The 19,410-nt window shown below is 37.6% G+C and overlaps 1 protein-coding gene across 4 annotated transcripts in view; it reads left to right on the top strand.

The window, feature by feature from the left end:
* The window catches only part of LOC5567930 (calcium-binding mitochondrial carrier protein Aralar1), a 64,888-nt gene that overhangs the window by 25,257 nt on the left and 20,221 nt on the right, over window positions 1-19,410 (top strand). For 2 of the 4 annotated variants that reach the window (XM_021843854.1, XM_001651912.2), the window contains exons 2-3: window positions 16,445-16,585; window positions 16,656-17,105. In XM_021843854.1, coding sequence (XP_021699546.1) covers window positions 16,445-16,585; window positions 16,656-17,105 — 591 coding nt within the window. Of the gene's footprint in view, window positions 1-803; window positions 1,478-16,256; window positions 16,378-16,444; window positions 16,586-16,655; window positions 17,106-19,410 lie in introns of those variants that run through there. The other 2 variants (XM_021843867.1, XM_021843868.1) reach the window with 2 other exon arrangements.

Raw genomic sequence — 19,410 nt, 5'->3', positions numbered from 1 at the left:
TAATTTTGGGTTGCCCTTAGCAACGGGTGTTTTGCAATTTTCAAAGTATTTTGCCTACAGCAGCGACTGTTACTTTATTGTGCTAGACTTGTAGAGTGGCATCCTGCACCTCCCTTAAAGTGGAGCTGATTAATTTCCATCGTCTACGTCTACAGTACTGGGGACTGAGGTAGACATTACCTCCGTTGATTTCGTTCTCATTTCTTGCGGTCTCAGCACCACTCAGGTGTTCATCAAGGTGCTGCTTACATCTTTCGATCACCTCACGTTTGTCCGTCAAGATGCTCTCAACCCTATCCCTGCACATCTCGGCTCGCATCATGAAGCCATTGTGGATTCCATTGAGCCTAGGTAGAACTTTCGCATTGCTTGAGCCTTCAAGTTGAGATCGGCAAAACTGCTTCAGCAGTAAATGTGCGCTGGGGTTGTCGGCTCGATTCCCACCAATAGAGTATCTTTGTGTTGTCACGATATACGAATGAAAAAATAGTCAATCTTTGAATGACAAAGAAAGTTCTTAGTCTACAATATGTTGAAATGTTCATAACATACTGCATAAATTACTCATTGCCATCTACTCACGAAATCATGAATTCATTTCATTTCTTCATATGCCTCGACTAGAAACCCTAGCACTCACTTGCTTTGAGCTAATTATCCCGCGCGAATATGAAATGATCTCACTGATCATTTTATAGTCTTGGGAAATTGAGAATCACCGGTGCGAAAAGAGAGACATCGACCGGTATTACGTATACGGTACGGATTGTATCCATCTTGGCGAGCACACCAGTCGCTAGCAGTCAAAGGTGGCTGCCGGTGTGTTCCGAAGCACCAGATTCCAACACGAGCTGTTTCTAATCATTTCTCATATTGTTTACTCGTATATTTTCCATTCCCGAGCTGTTGTCTAGCTTGCAGTTCACGAACTATAACTAGCTCCAGTAGTGCCACAGCGGTGATACCGTAGTATCAAATTAGTTACATCCTGCCCGAGCAGCCAGTTGGCCACGCGTTAGTCAGCAATTGCACGTGAATCTTCGCGTAGACTCGCAAAGTGTTTGCAATGTGAATTCGCACGTTCGACGATCTACCAACAGTATCTGCTGAACCTTTTCCCGGCACTATTAGTAATAGTTTTGGCGGCAGACGGAGCCGCAGTGGCGCGCGTCTTGCGGTGACCAAGGTCGTCGCCTTCGTTGTAGTTTTCGGTGGATGCCACCGTGGCAGTGAGTGCAAATTTCTGAGATTCTTCGCGTGACACTTGTAATACCCTTGATTCTTCGTGCCATAACTTTGCCAGAGAGTTCGTGCTCTTGCCATCTGTGAAAAGTGTTTGCCCCAACGTTTTATCGATACAAGAAAAGGAGACGCACGGTATCTGATCTGAATTGAATTTTGGAGTTAGGTGATATTGACCTTTGTGAGCAGAAGAAAATTTTCAATTTGTGCAATGGCCACTAAAGAAGGCGAAGAGGTAAGTTCGTTCGGACATTCACCACATGAATGTTTATTCACGCGATGGTGTTTATACTGTTGGCTGTTGTTTTTTTTTATTCCGGATTATCAATTGCCATGGGAGAGCTATTTGTTCGTCGTCCTTGTGCGCGAGACGGTAGTACAAAAGTGATGAAAATTGATATGAAATTACAATATGTTTGTGAAGAAACATTCGACTGACGTCATGATCTTTCAGTAGTGTTCGGTACAATTAACTGAAGCAAGCAGCTCATACACTATGTGACGTCCACTTTATTTTTCTTCAGTTTTTCAGAATTGTTTTTTCGAACTCTTTAATGACTGCAGCAGTAACTCGGATATGGGGCCATCCATAAACCAAGTGATTATTTTTTTTTGACTTTCCAACACTTCCCTCCCCTTCGTAGCTTTGCATGGTTTTGGGAATACCATCTCCCCCATCCCCCCTTTGACCACATGTTTTTTTTATGAAAGACTAACTCGAAAACAAATAACAAAACTAACTTTTTTGTACTGGTGTTCCCGATTATCAATTATTAACAGATTGCACTCCTCCAGGCCTCGCATACCCATTACACCATTGCTATTGGTCCCAAAGCCATATCTAGGAAGACGAAAATGATTGCGCCTAAACAGTCAATTTTAGATATATGATGCCTTCGGCAAAGTTTCTCCCTATTTTTCAGTCATTTTTTTCAGTGATGCGAAATTAGGGTGGCCTACATGGTTTACGAGTTCAGAATATAAACTTTTTCTGTTGACGCATTTAGATCTGTACAATGTTATTAACAACAAATTTGGAGCAACAAGCGTTTGGTTCGCGAGTTATGATTTTTTCATACAAATAAGTTAGGGTGGTATTGAAAAATCAGTTTTTTCTTGATAAGGTACCGTGGGGTAAGTGGATACAGAAAAATCAATAGTCATCTTCATTGTTATGTACAGCTAACGTGAATAATGTAATTCAAACTTTTTTCTGTGGATTACAAATGAGGGACTAATATTCTTCAAATCGTCATTTATTTCGATTTTTCTGATTGTTATGTATTGAGTATGAGGGACTTGAAAATTTGCGCCAAATGATCCACTTGCCCCACCATGGTGGAGTAAGTGGATCACCAATAACAAACATCTGTTCTCAAAACAAATGTGGTGTAATTATGTATAGTATGAATGCTATTACTCTCGTTCTTGTTATTAGTGCTAGTAATTTGCATTTTAATACTTTGAAATTAAAAAGTATCTTTATTTAACCAAAATATATGTATATACATATTTTATACATTAGTTCACACTAATTCGTACAAAAAAAAATTGGAGCTAGAATAATTTGAAGAAAATTCATCCATTTATACTCATAAGTTATATAGAAGTATTGTAAGATTATTCCTAACGATGTTTCATAAAAACACTCGTAGTTTAAAAATATTAGCTACATTTACTTTTCAATAACAAACTGAAATCCTTTTATTCTATTTATGAATATATTTGTATCATCTGTCTAGCACAATTTATATGCTCAAATAAGGTACGATAATATGCTATCAAGTGGAAAATTTGTATATTTTTCTCTTCTACAACTTAGCTTAGATAAACCACGAAAAATTTCGTATATATTTGAAAATTATTACTCTTTTATACCAGAAAGGTTAAAATAAATTTTTGGGTGGATTAATTCAAATTTTCTTTGTTCAGTTTGACAAATTTAAGCTAGGAATGAATAAAGTTAAGGGAAAACAACATTTGCGGATACAGAAACTTATTAAAATTATCGTAAGCAGTCTGCCAATAAATAATAATAATACTTGATCCACTTACCCCACCCCATTAAAAAGTAGGGGTAAGTGTACCATATACAATATATCTGTATTTATTTATAAAAATCACATATTTTTCATTGTGATTCATTCAATTAGAACAGAAATGCTCACCACGTGTCGAAAAAACTAATAGTCTTCGACTTTAGACAGAGATACAGTGGATTTTTGATTGATGGAAAACAATTTTCAAATAAATTAATTTTTGCAGCAAACAAGTTTGCTTGTGTTGGTGTACGTGTAGTACCAGTTTTGCAATAGTATCAGTGTGGGCGTAAGTATATAACCTAAAACAAAGCAATGATGCAAAAACATTAAACATATTCAAGTATTTATACTTAATATTGACGAATGATCCACTTACCCCACTGCTACACTTCCCCCGCTGTACCTTAACTTTTTATACGATTATTTCTCGGAAAAACTTTGCTCCGAGCGCTTTTAGAACTTTTGATTACTTTTTGTCGAAGAAATTACTGTTCTATCTCCTATGGTTATAGAGTTATAAGAGATTTTCTTCGAAAAAGTGGTTGTTTTCAAATTCCGATATCTCTGAAAGTCGCAAACGGATTCAATTTTTTATTGCCATTAGAAAGATAATATTTTTCGCTGTCCATGGTGAAAAAACTATGAAGACTTTTTTGTTTGAGAGGATAAACAAAATTTTGAAAATAATATGTTCTTAAACGAAAACCGCCCATAACTTGGAAAATAATCGAGATAGCTTTTCAATGGCTTCAGCAAAAATTGTGCAAAATTGAAAGTTCTGAAAGTATTTATAACAAATCAACGCTATATATATTCATCATAAACCGGAATTTATATTGTAAACAAAGCGAAAAAATAGACATTTGCTAGAACAACCGAAATAACTGTATGTAAAGTCATTTAATTTAGTTAGTCGATTAGTCGACCATTTAGTTGACCATTCACAATTTTCGTGAGACATTTTTAAAAGCAGAAATTATTGGACGGATTAGTCAGTTCATGGAGTTGTTCAAGGCAAAATCTCAAAAAGAAATACAAGAAGCAATTTGCAAAACATCTTAAGTTATGATAACAAGGAATAATTAAAAAAAACCTTATACCGCTACGTTGGATTACTTCGTTTGACCATTGAGTATCCTGGGATAGTTTGGTAAGAATCGAAAGTGTACCAAAAAAAGTTTGTACGGTTAGCATTATGGCCGACAAAATAATTCTAACGGATATATAAAATTCAGGTAAAGAAACAAGTCAAGTAATGCATAAGCAAACTTGAATATTATTATGAAATTGAATGAAATGTGCAATTGAATGGTTCATATAATTATTATTTCATGCCGGCATAACAATCAACGGGTCAGATATGAGATTTTTTTTTTCAAATTTATAGCAGGCCGAAATAATTAAGTTGCGGAATGGATGCATTGCGGCTAGTTTAGATTGAATGACCCATCATTTATAATCTAACGATTTCAGAGACGGCGTTACAAAAAGTGATAGCTTTAAATGCAAGATATGAAATACTACAACGTAAGCCAGAACATTGTTTGGTTATTCTGGACAAAAGGGTGCCTTGCACCTAACGTAAGAACCTCCTCCATTTTCCCCAGCTAACTTGACCGTGGGAATGATATAGTTAGATGGGGTAGTATACCTTACGATTCTATAGTGGGTATACCAGTATTCGCCACCCTAAAGAAAACTAATGTTTAAAGTTTTTTTTCAAACCTAATATGAGCCGGAAAAATATAAGAACTGCTCAGAAACTTTGTTTTAGTAACTTGAGTGGCGAATACTGTATCATCAGCACCAGTATTCGCCGCATACATTGATTTTTTATTGGAGGTGAATTTGGGAATACCATGGCAAAATTAGGTACAATGGGCCATTAACTTTAAGGAAAGTTACTTGTTTCTATTATTTTTTCTTTTTTTTTTATCTTTATTAACGAGAATTTTAGCCCTGGGCTTGTTCATCTCGGGACCAACGGCTTTACTTCCCTTCAAGTCGTCACTGAAATTTTTAGTGACTATCTCGGGGATGGAATTCGATCCCAGGTCCTGGTCCGTGAGAGGCATGTGTTCTAACCACTACACCAGGTCCGTTCCCTATTATTTTTTTTCTGTTAATTTTGATTTTTGGAGTTAGCTGATTTTTTCCCCTAAAATGTTACATCATTTGTTAACTCAATGTATCTGCTTCTGTTTCTGTTCTGATCTTATGAACATAATGAAATTTCACTATGATACCATCTAACTTGGTAAGCTTGGTAGTATATCTGTCTAATACATGCTGAAAATATTAAATTTATATCAAACTCTTCGCTAGCGATGCCAGCAAAGGTAAAAATCAATCCGGCTCGCGGGCCGGATCATTTTTTGAACTTAACTGAATTGGTAGCAAAGAGGTTGATATAAATATAAAATTTGCTGCTTGGATTTGACAAATATGCTACCAAGATTTTATTTAAGACTAATTTTGCTCATATCGGGCGATGATGCTGCAGCAAGGCACCCGTCAAAACGTGGAACGATACAAACAGAAGTGAAGACAGCAAACCCATCTATTCCGGGATAAAAAGCGCCGCCTGGAAGAGTTGGAGTGCGAAGAGATGGAGCAGCTGTATCGTTCTCAAGAAACACGTAAGTTCTACAAGAAACTCAATGCATCCCGTAAAGGCTTTGTGCCGCGAGCCGAAATGTGCCGGGATAAGGATGGAGGTATCTTGGCGGACAAATGTGAGGTGATCGAAAGGTGGAAGCAGCACTATGATGAACACCTAAACGGCGCAGAGGAGGAAGATCAGGACAGTAGGAGGAATGGCTTCATCAGTACGGCGGATGAGGGAGACGTGCCAACTCCCACAATAGGCGAAGTTAAGGATGCTATCAAACAGCTCAAGAACAAAAAAGCAGCTGGAAAGGATGGTATTGGAGCGGAACTTATTAAAATGGGCCCGGACAGGTTGGCCACTTGTCTGCACCGATTGATAGCCAGGATCTGGGATACAGAACAGCTACCGGAGGAGTGGAAGGAGGGAATAATATACCCAATATACAAAAAGGGTGACAAGTTAGAATGTGAGAACTATCGAGCGATCACCATTCTTAACGCAGCCTATAAAGTGCTTTCCCAGATCATCTTCCGCCGTCTATCGCCACTGGCAAGCAGATTTGTGGGAAGTTATCAAGCCGGTTTTGTGGACGGGCGATCGACGACAGACCAAATCTTTATGTTGCGGCAGATCCTCCAAAAGTGTCGCGAATATCAAGTCCCTACGCACCACCTATTCATCGATTTCAAAGCGGCTTATGATACCATCGACCGCAAAGAGCTATGCAAGATTATGGACGAGAATGGTTTTCCCGGGAAACTGACTAGACTGATCAAAGCAACGATGGATAGTGTACAGTGCTGTGTGAAGATATCGGGTGCATTATCGGACCCGTTTGAAACACGCAAAGGACTTCGACAAGGCTATGGTCTTTCCTGCCTCATGTTCAATATTGCGCTAGAAGGTGTAATGAAACGGCTAAGTGTTCGTTTATTACATTCATGCTTACACAGCCAACACGAGGATGTTCGATGTTGTCAATCAGCTCTGAATGTTAGAAAAAGAATAAGAATTCAGCACAGGAGCAGTTTACTTCCGTACTAAGTGTACCATGTATAAAACGCTAATAAGAACGTTAGTCCTCTACGGGCATGAGACGTGGACAATGCTCGAAGAGGACCTGCAAGCGCTAGGAGTTTTTGAACGACGTGTGCTTAGGACGATCTTCGGCGGAGTATGTGAGAACGGCATATGGAGGAGAAGAATGAACCACGAGCTTGCGCAACTCTACGGTGAACCCAGTATCCAGAAATTCGCCAAAGCTGGAAGGGTACGATGGGCGGGACACGTTATGAGAATGCCGGACAACAATCCCGCAAAAATGGTGTTCACCTCAAATCCGGCCGGTATAAGGCGAGCTAGGTGGTTTGACCAAGTGGAGCAGGATCTTGGAAGTGTGGGGCGATCGAGAAATTGGAGGATAGCAGCCATGGACCGAGTTAGCTGGCGTAACATTGTGGCGCAGGTCATGTCTTGAAGGACGTAGCAAAAGTAAGTAAAAGTAAGTTGCTCATATCGGCCTATTCTTGCGAACGCACCAACCATTTATGTCGAAAAAGAGCCAAAAAGGTTGGGCAGGCCTGATCTAACATATAATATGGCAAATATTCATTGTGTTGAATCATTGAAGCATACGTACCTAGTTGTAAATCGGATTATGGAACTTGTGCCTGGAAAAAGTATCCATAGTTGATTGTGCTTTTCAATGTTAACCAAATTAACAACTTTGTTTTGTTCATTAAACGATCAGCTGATTCTCCAAAAACAAACGCTACATGCTAAGCGGATCAAAGTTTTCCCATTTTGTTCAATTCGTTAAACTTTTCCAAACTTCAATGGGCATCTTCGTGTCTTAAATTATTCTCTCCTTTGACGTAGGTATATCTTCCCACGCGAAATTTGGTTCAATGGGACCACGGAGCACTTGACACGCAAACCTGCTGCTGCTGCTGCTAATGGTATACAAAGCAACCAACAACGGGATGAAGGTTCTTAGGCGTATCTTTAAAAATAAACCCGCCACGGATCACTTGCTTCGGGCGTGATTCAATTTTGTTTGCAAATGTTGAAAATTTGCGGAACACGGCACGCCAGCTGATCATCGCCGTTCGAAAAATGAGAAGATAGGAATGGAAAGCACGTGCTCCGCCAGCTACGTTACAAACACAGACAAACAGTGGTTACACTTGGAACAATTTTTTTTTTTAAATCTATTGCCCATTTTACACCGTCATTGTCGTGTGGCCATGTAACACAAAGTACGATTATGTGTAATAATGCCTGCAGAAGGCACTAGTGTGAAACGTCAAACACGAACAAAAGCGATGTGCGTGCCTCTGGTTGTGAGGGGTACGTTAGATGAGAAATTCGAAATGACCATTCAAAGTATGGTCGATGGAAATTTTGACAGTGCTACGTCTGTTTGTCTGTGCTACAATCATTAGGGACCCCTCAAACTGCCATAAGTTCTATAGCCGACAGCCATCGACGACATTTGTTATAGACGTTTGTTTGAATGTTTTCGTCTCCGATGTGCGCGTTTGTGTTCCAACTTGGAGGTTGTTATCAATTTGCTACGGAATGCGAAATACTTGAGCGCATATTCCAGTTTTACGAGCGGAAATGCACCGGTTGATCAGCTGCGAATGGTTTCATAAATCATCGACATATGCATTTAGAATTTAGATGGCAACTTTTTGATGGATTGGTAATTATTGGATTTTGTTCGTAACTTTTGCAGCAACAACATACATAATTATTTTAACAAATCTATATGCGTCATCAACATCATTACTAGCAGCAATAGAATTTAATTTGTGTGTTTTCTGTGTGCTAACATGCAATTTCTTTTGAAATAAATAAAAAAAAAAAAAATAATGGCCACATTTGTCTGTTTGGATACGCAAGGAGTCAATCATATATTTTAAGGTAAAGATGAACCATAGTCACACTTTGAATTTTCAAGAAGCTTGAAATACCTATTGTGAATCATAAGTTCGTTTATGATAAAAGCTGATTAAATTCGTTACTCGCTGATGGTTGATCAAATGTTTAGCGTAAGCTGGACAATATGTGAATATTTGTAGTTTGTTTCAATGGGCAACGTCAAATATTCCCCAAACATTATCTTTATTGAAAGCGTGATTGTTATTATGCAATTAAATTGGAAATTACAGAGAAAAAAACATATTTTTTAATAAACGTACTAAATTTTCTGAATTACACGCAAAATTTTTAAGATTTGTAGTTTGTTTCAATAAGAAACCATCGAATATGCTCCGTAAGTTATTTTATTGAAAAAAGTATTGAAACCCTCACTGCATAACGAATTCATTTTTTTTTTGTTAGTGTACCGGGACACATAGGTATCTAGTTTCTAAAAGTGGGCACTCAAGAATATTCCTTTGGCCGGAGTTATTCCGTTGGGTCGCTGGGTCAGCTCGGGTAAAAAAGGGCTATTTTTCGGGACATGCCAATTAGATTGTACCCCGTTTGGCATGAAGTCGTTTGACATAACGTCATTTTGCATAATGGCCATTTCGCTTAATGTTTGTTTGGCATAATGAGTGATTTGAAATAAGCAATTTAAAACACATTATATCATATATAATTAGTGATGTCTTCTGTACCTTTGAAAATTGACACAATGATTTTTTTCTTCAGTATCGGCATTTTTCGAAACTTTTTACCGACATGAGCACCACCGAGCGCATGACAAAAATGTCTGATTAGTTCAAACGCGGTATTCTCCTAGAGCACAAGGAAGTGACAACGAATACTGAACGTAACTTAGGTTGTGTTTACATTGTAATGTTTTAACCCAACCAAACTAGAAAAAGTCCTGGAAACAGCCAACTAAAAAAAAAGAAGTTCCCTGTAGAGTTTTCGATTGATTTATCAACTGTGATGACAAAGAATTGTTTAACATCACATTTTGATGAAAAACAATTCGAACGAAAGCAAGCTGATGCTTGACTGAAATATTCACGAACCTATTATTGCAGTTTTGAAACGATCCAACAATAATTTTAAATTTGGAAGTGTTAATAAAAAAATCGCCAAATCGCGAAAATTAGTAATTGAAATAATCATTTTTCGGGTATATCTCGAAATATGATTCTGTTTTTTTAGTTTTAAATAAATGTGTGTTGAATTATTAGCAGAATTCAAAACAATGATTATTCTTCTTGCAAGGCTTGTAAGAATCAATCTCAAACAGCAAAATAAGAAAATGTATTTATTATGACTTTACAATATATTGTCTTATACCAGAACGGCCTATATTTAAAAGAAGGCAAAATTAATAAAAAAAAAACAATAGAAGATTCGACGCCAAAATCAATTGTAACGTGAGAAAATGGAAGAATAGTACAAATTGCTTTAAATATCATCGGAGTAACTGCAACAATCGATTTCACTTTTATATCATTTCAAAAGGAAGCCCAATGGACCGATGCACGCGTTCACTATTTGACGTTTGAGTGGTGCCGTGTTATTTACGTGACCATGGCAACAAGTGAATTCGGCACCGCTCAAACGTCAAATTAGTAAACTCGTGCATTGATCCATACCAACTTCAATACTAGCCTACTTTGAAAGAAGGTAAAATTTATTTGAATTAACAGTTGTTATAACTATAATTGTTGTTACATCAAATTTCGTAACAACAACGAATATTTGAAAGAAGGTTAAATTTGTCATAAATCTATCAAAAGCTTCAGTGCCAAAATTTATTTCGATAGCGCAACTCAAAAGAATAACTAATACTTGAAAGAATTTCTTGGTAAAAAGTTATATACTACAGTAATGATCCGATTTTGTCAGCCCAAGATTTTGTCTACCCCAGATTTTATCTACCCCCGATTTAGCACCCTTTTTGACCCGATTTTGTCTACCCCCGATTTTAGCATCCTTCTTTTCCGATTTTGTCAGCCTAAAATTTATATTTATTTTAATCAGAGTAAACACGTCTATACTGACAATATTGGGTGCATAAAGTCAATTATGACCTTTGACCACGTCAATACAATCATCTAAAGGCCGAAATTTTGAAAATTGAAATTTTCAATAATTAGCCAAGAAACTCATCAATGTTACCTTGGATTACGGCGCATAGAAAATGGAAGTAAAAAACAATGTTTATTTTAATGAAATCATAGAACTAATTCCTTAAGTTAAAATAAAACATGAAATTTGTCCAAAAAGTTTTTCCCGATTTTAGCTCTATCCCGATTTTGTCAACCCTAAATGCAGCATGTGGCTGACAAAATCGGGACATTACTGTATATGCAATATTTTCTCCACTGTCGGTAATCAATGAATAGTTTTATGCCATAGTTTATCTAAGAGATGATTGAATAAACCATCATTTAAAAAAAAATAGGCTCGATGTCGTCAGTGGCATTCAAGAGAAACGTGAAAACGAACACCTTAACCGCAGTTACAGAAAAAATGTGTTTTCAAATAAATACATCAAATTGCTTAAATGACACGCAAATGGACCAATGTTTTTAAGCGGTGCCGAATTCACTCGTTGCTATGGTCACGTAAATAACACTGCACCGCTCAAACGTCAAATAGTGAACCCGTACATCGGTCCATGGACAAATGCACGAGTTCACTAATTTGACGTTTGAGCAGTGCCAAGTTCATCAGTTTCCATGGTCACGTAAATAACACGGCACCGCTCAAACGTCAAATTAGTATATTGTATATTGCAACACTAAATTATCTCAAAATTATGCATAAAACTGAAAAACAAGAATATAAAAAAATATATTACGGATAATCGAGTCTAAAATCCGGATAATCGAATCCCGGATAATTGAGGCATCGGATAATCGAGTCCGACCTGTATTGAATTTCCGTAACAACACTCAAATTTGTGAAGATTTGTAGTTTGTGTTAAAGGGCGATTGTCAAATATGTCCCAAAAATTATCCATACTAAAAATGTGATTGTAATCATGCTATACAATTGGAGATAACAGAAAAGAAATCATATTTTCAAATAATGTAATTCCCTTAATGTCACGCAAATTTGTGAAAATAGTAGTTTTTTCCAAATTCCGAAATTCTGGCGAAATGTCCCTGCTGGAACAGCATGAGCACTTCTACAGTCGTGCTCGTCGATAAGATTTTCAACCCGAAAAGATTCGATTTTTTTGCTGGGTAGCTGTGCGTTTATCACTGTGTTTGTTTTATCCAATTGTTGCAGGCTCAAACGCCATTAGGTATTACGGAGCCGAAATCGACTGATTAGTGTTACAAAACAATATATTAACAACATAAAAATAAATAATGATGCAGCAAGACATTTTTTTTATCAACTACCGAAAAGCTAAACATTATATATACTTTGCAATTGAATTAAATGGACAAATAGATGTGAAGTTTTGCGAAAAAGTTACACGTCTTCTCGGTGAGAATCGAACTCACGATTCCCTGATCTCTAGTTTGGGCGCGTTACCCCTACACCACGAGAGGACTCATGGACGCAGAAGTTAACCTGAATTCGATTTCAGCTCAATAATCACGTGGTCCTTTTTCGCAAAGTGTACCTCTTTCGGTAGAATTAGATGCCCATCCAAACACAACGCTTCCTATATGTATCCAATGCTTAGCCCGAGAGCGCATTAATTTTTAGGTAGTGAAAGTACCACAAAAATTTCTATTGTGTGGGCTTCCAATGGGTCGCGACGTTCTCAAACTTCACATCAATTTGTCCATTTAATTCAATTGCGAAGTATATGTAATGTTTAGCTTTTCGGTAGTTGTTAAACTTCCACCCGGCTGGTTAGCCGTCAACCACGATTCATAGTTAATTAAAAACATATTTCATAACGCTGAAGGGGGTGGGTGGGTGTCTTCAAGATGTTACAGGTCATACAAAATTCGGAAAATATTCTTACAAAATGCGCTATGATGGGGTGGGTGGGTGTTGAAAATGGCCATTTTTGGCGTTATTAAATTTGTGAATAAACCCCAAGTATAATAATCTTCTTATCTTATTGTTATTGGTATATCAGTTTAGAGGAACCGTAAAAATTTGGTGTTAGGGAATGTAATCATGTTTGGAAGTGACGAGATTTTGGGATCCGTATCGTAATAGGACTCGTTGGCTCTATCTACCGCTTCCAGTAGCTATGTATGTTAGGAGTTTTTAAGTCCTCTCCAGCAGTTCTAAAAGAATTGCTCAAGCACAGTGCATAGGCTGGTTTTAGCGGGTCGTCGTTGGTGCGTCATCCCCGCATTCCCTGAGTTACCTTCTCAGGGGATCTGTCTGCAGATTTCCCCCTTATAAAAAACAAAAAATAAAAAAAAATCCTCTTCCACTGTAAAAAACATCTTCTATACAGCCTTATTCGTGTTCTCTGTTGAATGTTATATGTCGTTTTTCCAGCATACGGGCGCTTCTTATAGCTTGAATTCAATGTCCAAACCTTTATTCACTTGGCACGAATCTCCCCATTGGCGGGGAAAGTGGCTTTCGAGCCGGCCTTCTGATACAGTGTGTAACAAGTTAAGGCTTTCAACTTTAAAAACAGGTCAGACGAAGTATTCTTCATCGAACGATAATTTTCAATGCCGACGGCGATGGCTATCTTGACATCTTGATCTCGTAGGCCTTATCTTGGTTGTCGTAGAACTCATCTATCGTGTTTTCGAACCTATCGTTAGTTAGCGCATAAATGCTCAGACACAGCTGTTCAGACTGTCTTTGGGAAACTTTCCATCTATACTCAGAAGGTCGATGGTCGACAGATTCGTTCGATAACTGGTTTCTAAAACTAACTTCTATAGACTGAGATGAATTTCCTTGTCGAATATACATATGTGAATTGCACAAATATTTTTGCAATCAAACTTCGCACTTGTACAAGTCTTGCACATAAATTTGGAAACGTTGTTCATATTGGGATTTATGTGCAGCGCACATACATAATAAATGTCTCTAAATTATGTTTCATTATACAGTCGACTCTCCACATCTCGATGTTCTACATCTCGATATCTCTCCCTATGTCGATGATTTTTTCGGTCCCTTCATTCTGCATACATTTTCACTCTCCATATCTTGATATCCTCCTTATCTCGATATCTCCCTATCTCGATGTGATTTTCGTTCTCAATTTTCTCTCCGTATGTAGATATGCCCATTATCAAAGGTTACTAGACTAGATTTTAGAGATTCAAAACAATTTGCGAAGACGAAATGACATCTGTTTGTTTTTGATTTTCCTGGCAACGGAGGGATTTTCAATCTAGTATTCGTTAAAAATTTGTTCTATGTCTCGATCTCTCCCTATGTCGATGGTCCCTTCGATATCGAGATGTGGAGAGGCGACTGTACTTACTAATGCATTGTACTTGCGGCAAAAATGTTTACATTTTTTACAAATAGCTTTTTTTAATTTCATGCGGAATGTGAGTTTTTTTTCCTGAAAAGATTTACTCCGCTAGCTACTTCCATGCAGGTGTTGATCGGAATTAGCTAAGTCATCACTGGAACTGCTATCGAATCCGGAATTTGGGACACACGCGAATGAATCACATTTTCCTAAACAAAAGTAATTTACATTATTTTTCATAATCAGCATGGTAGATTCTCGACTTCCGTTGATGGCTTTCCGAAACCGTTTAAGTCAAAAAAATAGGGCATGATCAGAATCAAAATCAGTGTGAGTAACCAGTTGGCTAGAGTCGGTTAAGATCAAATCAATCGTAGAAGGATTTCTAGAAGAGGAACAATAAGATAGCAAGATAGCCCTTAATGTAATGAATTGAGAAATATCCTGAAGAGCACTCATCAGATCAAATTCCGCCGTTGGAATTGCTTTGAAAATTATCCTGTGAGTGATGTTTTGCATTAAATTCACCAATGGCAGACATTTTCGACTTATTACGAATCAATTTTCGCAAGCCAGTTTGAATCAAATTATCTTGCTGCCCAGTGAAATGAAATGGCAAATAAGCAGCTATGAAAGTATATTTACCAAGCTGTGTTTCAACAAAACAAACAACTTCAAAAACTTTGGTTTCAAATAACGAAACAGTTGTCTATGAATGATGATTGAAACTGTTTGGATCTCTTTTGAGTTTGGAACCAGATATCGAATAAGCTTCAGTTATTACTTTTATAGTATGTTATTAGCTATTAGAAAAATAAACAGCTCGTTTTTTACCAATTCAAAATATTTGGAAAAATTTTTGGATCCATAAGAAATACGTAATCCAATAACAATTTTATTAGTAAAAAAATAATCATCAATGCATCAATCAATTCATTCAATTTCTCAGTTAATAATCAAATGTCGAATAGCTTGTTTTATCTCTCCCTATCACTACAGTCGCCTCTCCACATCTCGATATCGAAGGGACCATCGAGATAGGGAGAGATCGAGACAATGAACAATGTTTTAATGGATACTAGATTGAAAATAACTCCGTAACTAGAAAAACAAATTCGAAGTCATCCCACGTTTCAAATTTGTTTTGAATGCCTAATTTGGTTTAGTAACCTATGATATTCATCATATCGACATACGGAGAGAAAATCAGGAACGAAAAATCAACACGAGCACATCGAGAAATGAGCCTTTGTACGTGCCATAAATTCTTTTGTTCTCATGACTTTTACTGTGCGCCGTGTGTTGGTGCTGTCTCGCTCTCTCTCACGGGCAACTTGAAAACAGAGCGCACAGTAAAAGTCAAACGTTTTATAGGATGCACAGGCTCATGGAGATATCGAGATCACGGTAAAAAGAAGCAAGGTATTATACTCCGAAAAATGACATTTGGCAGTGACGTCATTCCTATCGCAAACTCGAACGAGTGCAAAAGAAAGCAAAGCCTGCTCTCCTTTACTATCCCCAAGGCCTCATGCTTGACGATGGAAAGTCAAGTTTTGATGGAAAATCGTTGTTTACACGTGGGAATTGCCTACCTTGTTGTGTCTGCCGTGATCGAGATAAGGAGGATATCGAGATATATAGAGAGAAATCATATGCAGAATGAAGGGACCTGCGAAATCATCGACATAGGGAGAGATATCGAGATGTAGAACATCGACATGTGGAGAGTCGACTGTATAAAGAAAACTCCAATTTTTTTAACTCACTTTTGAAGCATCACTAGAATTCACGATTATTTCCGAATACTATCACCGTTTCCCAAGTCTACAACCCTGGCTTGTGCTGTGCGATGGATCACATAGATAGCGTCCACCGAGAGTCAATCCGTGTTTCTTATCATCTCGAACGCAAGCGAATCACGCATTCGGCTGTGGGTCTTGTTCACCCATATACCAACCTACTGACTAAGCAAATCTTCGTGTTTGGTCTTATCTTGCTTTTTTTTCGGTTGAAAACTTTGGCCCAGGTTTTATTTAGCCGCTTAGGTTTACGTTGCGTTTGTCGCAGCGCAGCGATTAGTAGCAATCGTGCAGTCTAGCAATCACCAAAAAATGCCGCGAACGAGAACGGTTCTGATGATGCAATCTTTCAATTCGATCAATTTCTCTAACATTTCGTGTTTTGTTTGTTTTTCAGGGCCCAATGCATTTGAAGCGTTGCTCGACGGAGAAGCTTCGTGAAATATTCACCAAATATGCCACACAGGAAGTCAACGGTGAACTGTACATGACCAGCGATGACTTCGTGAGGGGTTTCCTCGGACAATCATATAATGAGGTAAGTCAGGTGACCTTCGATTCGAACTTGGTCAGTGATTGATTTGCATTACTTCCTCCCTTTCATCTAGGAATCGGTCACACTGTTGGCCGGTATCGCAGACACCAGCAAGGATGGGCTGATCTCGTTTGCCGAGTTCCAAGCGTTCGAAGGTCTGCTCTGCACACCGGACGCCCTGTACAAAACCGCCTTCCAGCTGTTCGATCGCAATGGTAACGGTTCGGTGACGTACAGTGAGTTTGTCGATGTTTTCAAAAAGACAGATCTGCACGCTAAAATCCCGTTCAAACTGGACGGTCCATTCATACAGCTCTACTTCGGCAAGGACCGGCAGCGAACGATCAACTATGCGGAGTTTTCACAGTTTTTGCATGACTTTCACGAGGAATGCGCGTTGGAAGCGTTCCGAATGAAGGACACCTCCGGGTCCGGGTTCATCTCGGCACTCGATTTTCAGGATATTATGGTTAATGTGAAGAAACACCTGCTGACGGCCGACGTCAAGGATAATCTAGTGGCGGTGAGTGGTTTCTGGAAAATAGAGTTAATGCATTGAAACAGACGTGTTATTTTGAGGCCTTTTATCGGACAAACTGCCGATACACTACTGCTTACTATTATTTAACGCTTAAATCAGAATATGATATAAAAGTGATACTAATATTTTTAAAAGTAACTCGTCTGTTATAGTCTAGTTATAGTTATAGTAAAGTCGTTATATGATGGAGGGATGCGACTGTATATTAATATAATTATCTCGAGTGGATTGAAAAAAGAAGGAATATGTATTGAAAAAATTGTTAAAATTTATAAACGTTGAAATTCGTAGAAAAGGTTTACGAATGTTCTGTTACTTAATGAACTGTCTTGCAAATATGCTGGACGGGTATCTGTCCAAGTAAGTGGTGAACACCAGTTTGAATTCATGAAAGATGTTTCTGGGAAGAAGCATTGATCAATTCCTAGAGTTATTTAGAGGCTTCGAAGCCGTGCGGTTAGCGGCGTCAGTCGTTTAGGCGTATTGTGCTACGGAGTGTGGGTTCGATTCCCGCCCCAGTCCGAGAAAACTTTTCGTCAAACGAAAAATTCTTCACTGGTCCACTGGTCGTTCTGTGTGTCCGTTGTTCGTTGTTAGTTATGTTCAGTCTGTGCAGCCTATAGCTGAAGACGGTGTAAATTGTCTTTTTTTATAAGCACGATAGGCATAAATACGATAGGCATAATGGACGATAGGCATAATGGACGATAGGCATAATGGACGATAGGCATAATTTCCAAAATGAAAATAGAAATTGTTTGTGTGAAAAGTGAGCTGACTTTTTTGGTAATTGTGTAGGGCTTCAAAGATCAAAAGTGTGTCCTTTGAAATGAGATTGCTTTGCAGTCGTCCCATAGTTGTGAATCCATTGAGGTAAATTTCTAGGACAAAACTTGATTGAATGATTAGCATGAAAATGCTGTAAATTGCTTTCATTAGCTATGTGGTAACTTTCATGACCATAGAGTAAAGCCATGCTGAAGGTATTTTAGTTCAGTTCCAAGTCGATCCAGGATCCTTGGCCATGAAGTATCACCGTGCTCATGTATCGTGCACAAATAAGAATACAAAATGGTCACTTCGGCAAAGCAAACTTTTTATTAAAAACTGTGGAAGTGCTCCTACAACACTAAGCTAAGAACTTGGGTTGTGGCGTAATTCCAAGAATAAGAACGACGCTTCAACTGCTCCTGTTTTGAGTTTGGTTGAATACAGTGGTTCTTAACATTTATTTGAATACATGTTTTCCTAGGGGATTCTTCTTCTTCGGGATATAGAAATATTGAAAGCGTAATCATCATCCACAAGCTGCGTATCAAATGTGTTACTATATTTTGTCTTTATTGTGATGTGTAAACGTTTTCAATCTATTGTTCGTTAAAAAATATAACTATATTTATGGGGAAAATTGCTCCATAAATATAAAAACTGAATGTAGAATAAGGACATCCATGCTGCTTTTCAGAACACATTATCTCAAATTCGCTAAGGTTTGCAAAGAACATTGCACAAGTGAGCGTAGAAGGGCAATATTTCTCACATTGCCAATTTTTTTAATTTTCCTTCAAAACTAGGAAAATATTTTTAGAACCTGAAGAATATTACGTACATGTTATATTAAAATTTAAACAATCTAAGTTCAATTTCGCAGTGTTCTTAATATTGTAACTAGTTTAAACACAATCCGAAGGTTGCTCTTGTTGATTTTATCAATTTAGTATTTTCTCCCACCAAAATCCAAAATTATGGGCAAGAAACCTGGAGATTGTTGTTACGAAAATTCTAATTATAAAAAATGTTATATGTACGATGAATGTTATTAAAAAAAATGACGTGATAACAGTTCAAAACATTTTGATTGGCGGATACATGTTGTAAAAACATTGTTATGCAGCATATGCAAAAAAATATGATAAATTTACCTGTATTTCCATTTTATTATTTATTGACCCCCCCCCCTCGTCACATTTTATTCTAAAGAAACAAAAGAAGATTTTAAGATTTGTTCCGGCCTAATAGTTCTCACTTCTTCCAAATATGTCTCCTAGGCATTTTCGAAAACGTTTTCTTGATTTAGAATATTTTCGAAGTCCTGAGTAACTTGATTTTCAATTGGACTAGTAAGTCCTAAATTAAAATTGTGTGCGCTTCCAAACTGCATAGCAAGTTTTGAGCTTTTTTGCAATTAGTTAGTAATAATTTGTTTTCCTCTTTCAATGCCGGTATTGGCTTCTGAGGTTTTTTTTTAAATTTTAGATAATTTCCAAAAGGGCTTAGAGCCAGGATC

The sequence above is a fragment of the Aedes aegypti genome, chromosome 1 (assembly GCF_002204515.2).
Source record: "Aedes aegypti strain LVP_AGWG chromosome 1, AaegL5.0 Primary Assembly, whole genome shotgun sequence".
Lineage (NCBI taxonomy): Eukaryota > Metazoa > Arthropoda > Insecta > Diptera > Culicidae > Aedes > Aedes aegypti.
The sequence above is the reverse complement of the archived record's forward strand: the minus strand, read 5'-3'. Positions and strand labels throughout refer to the sequence as shown.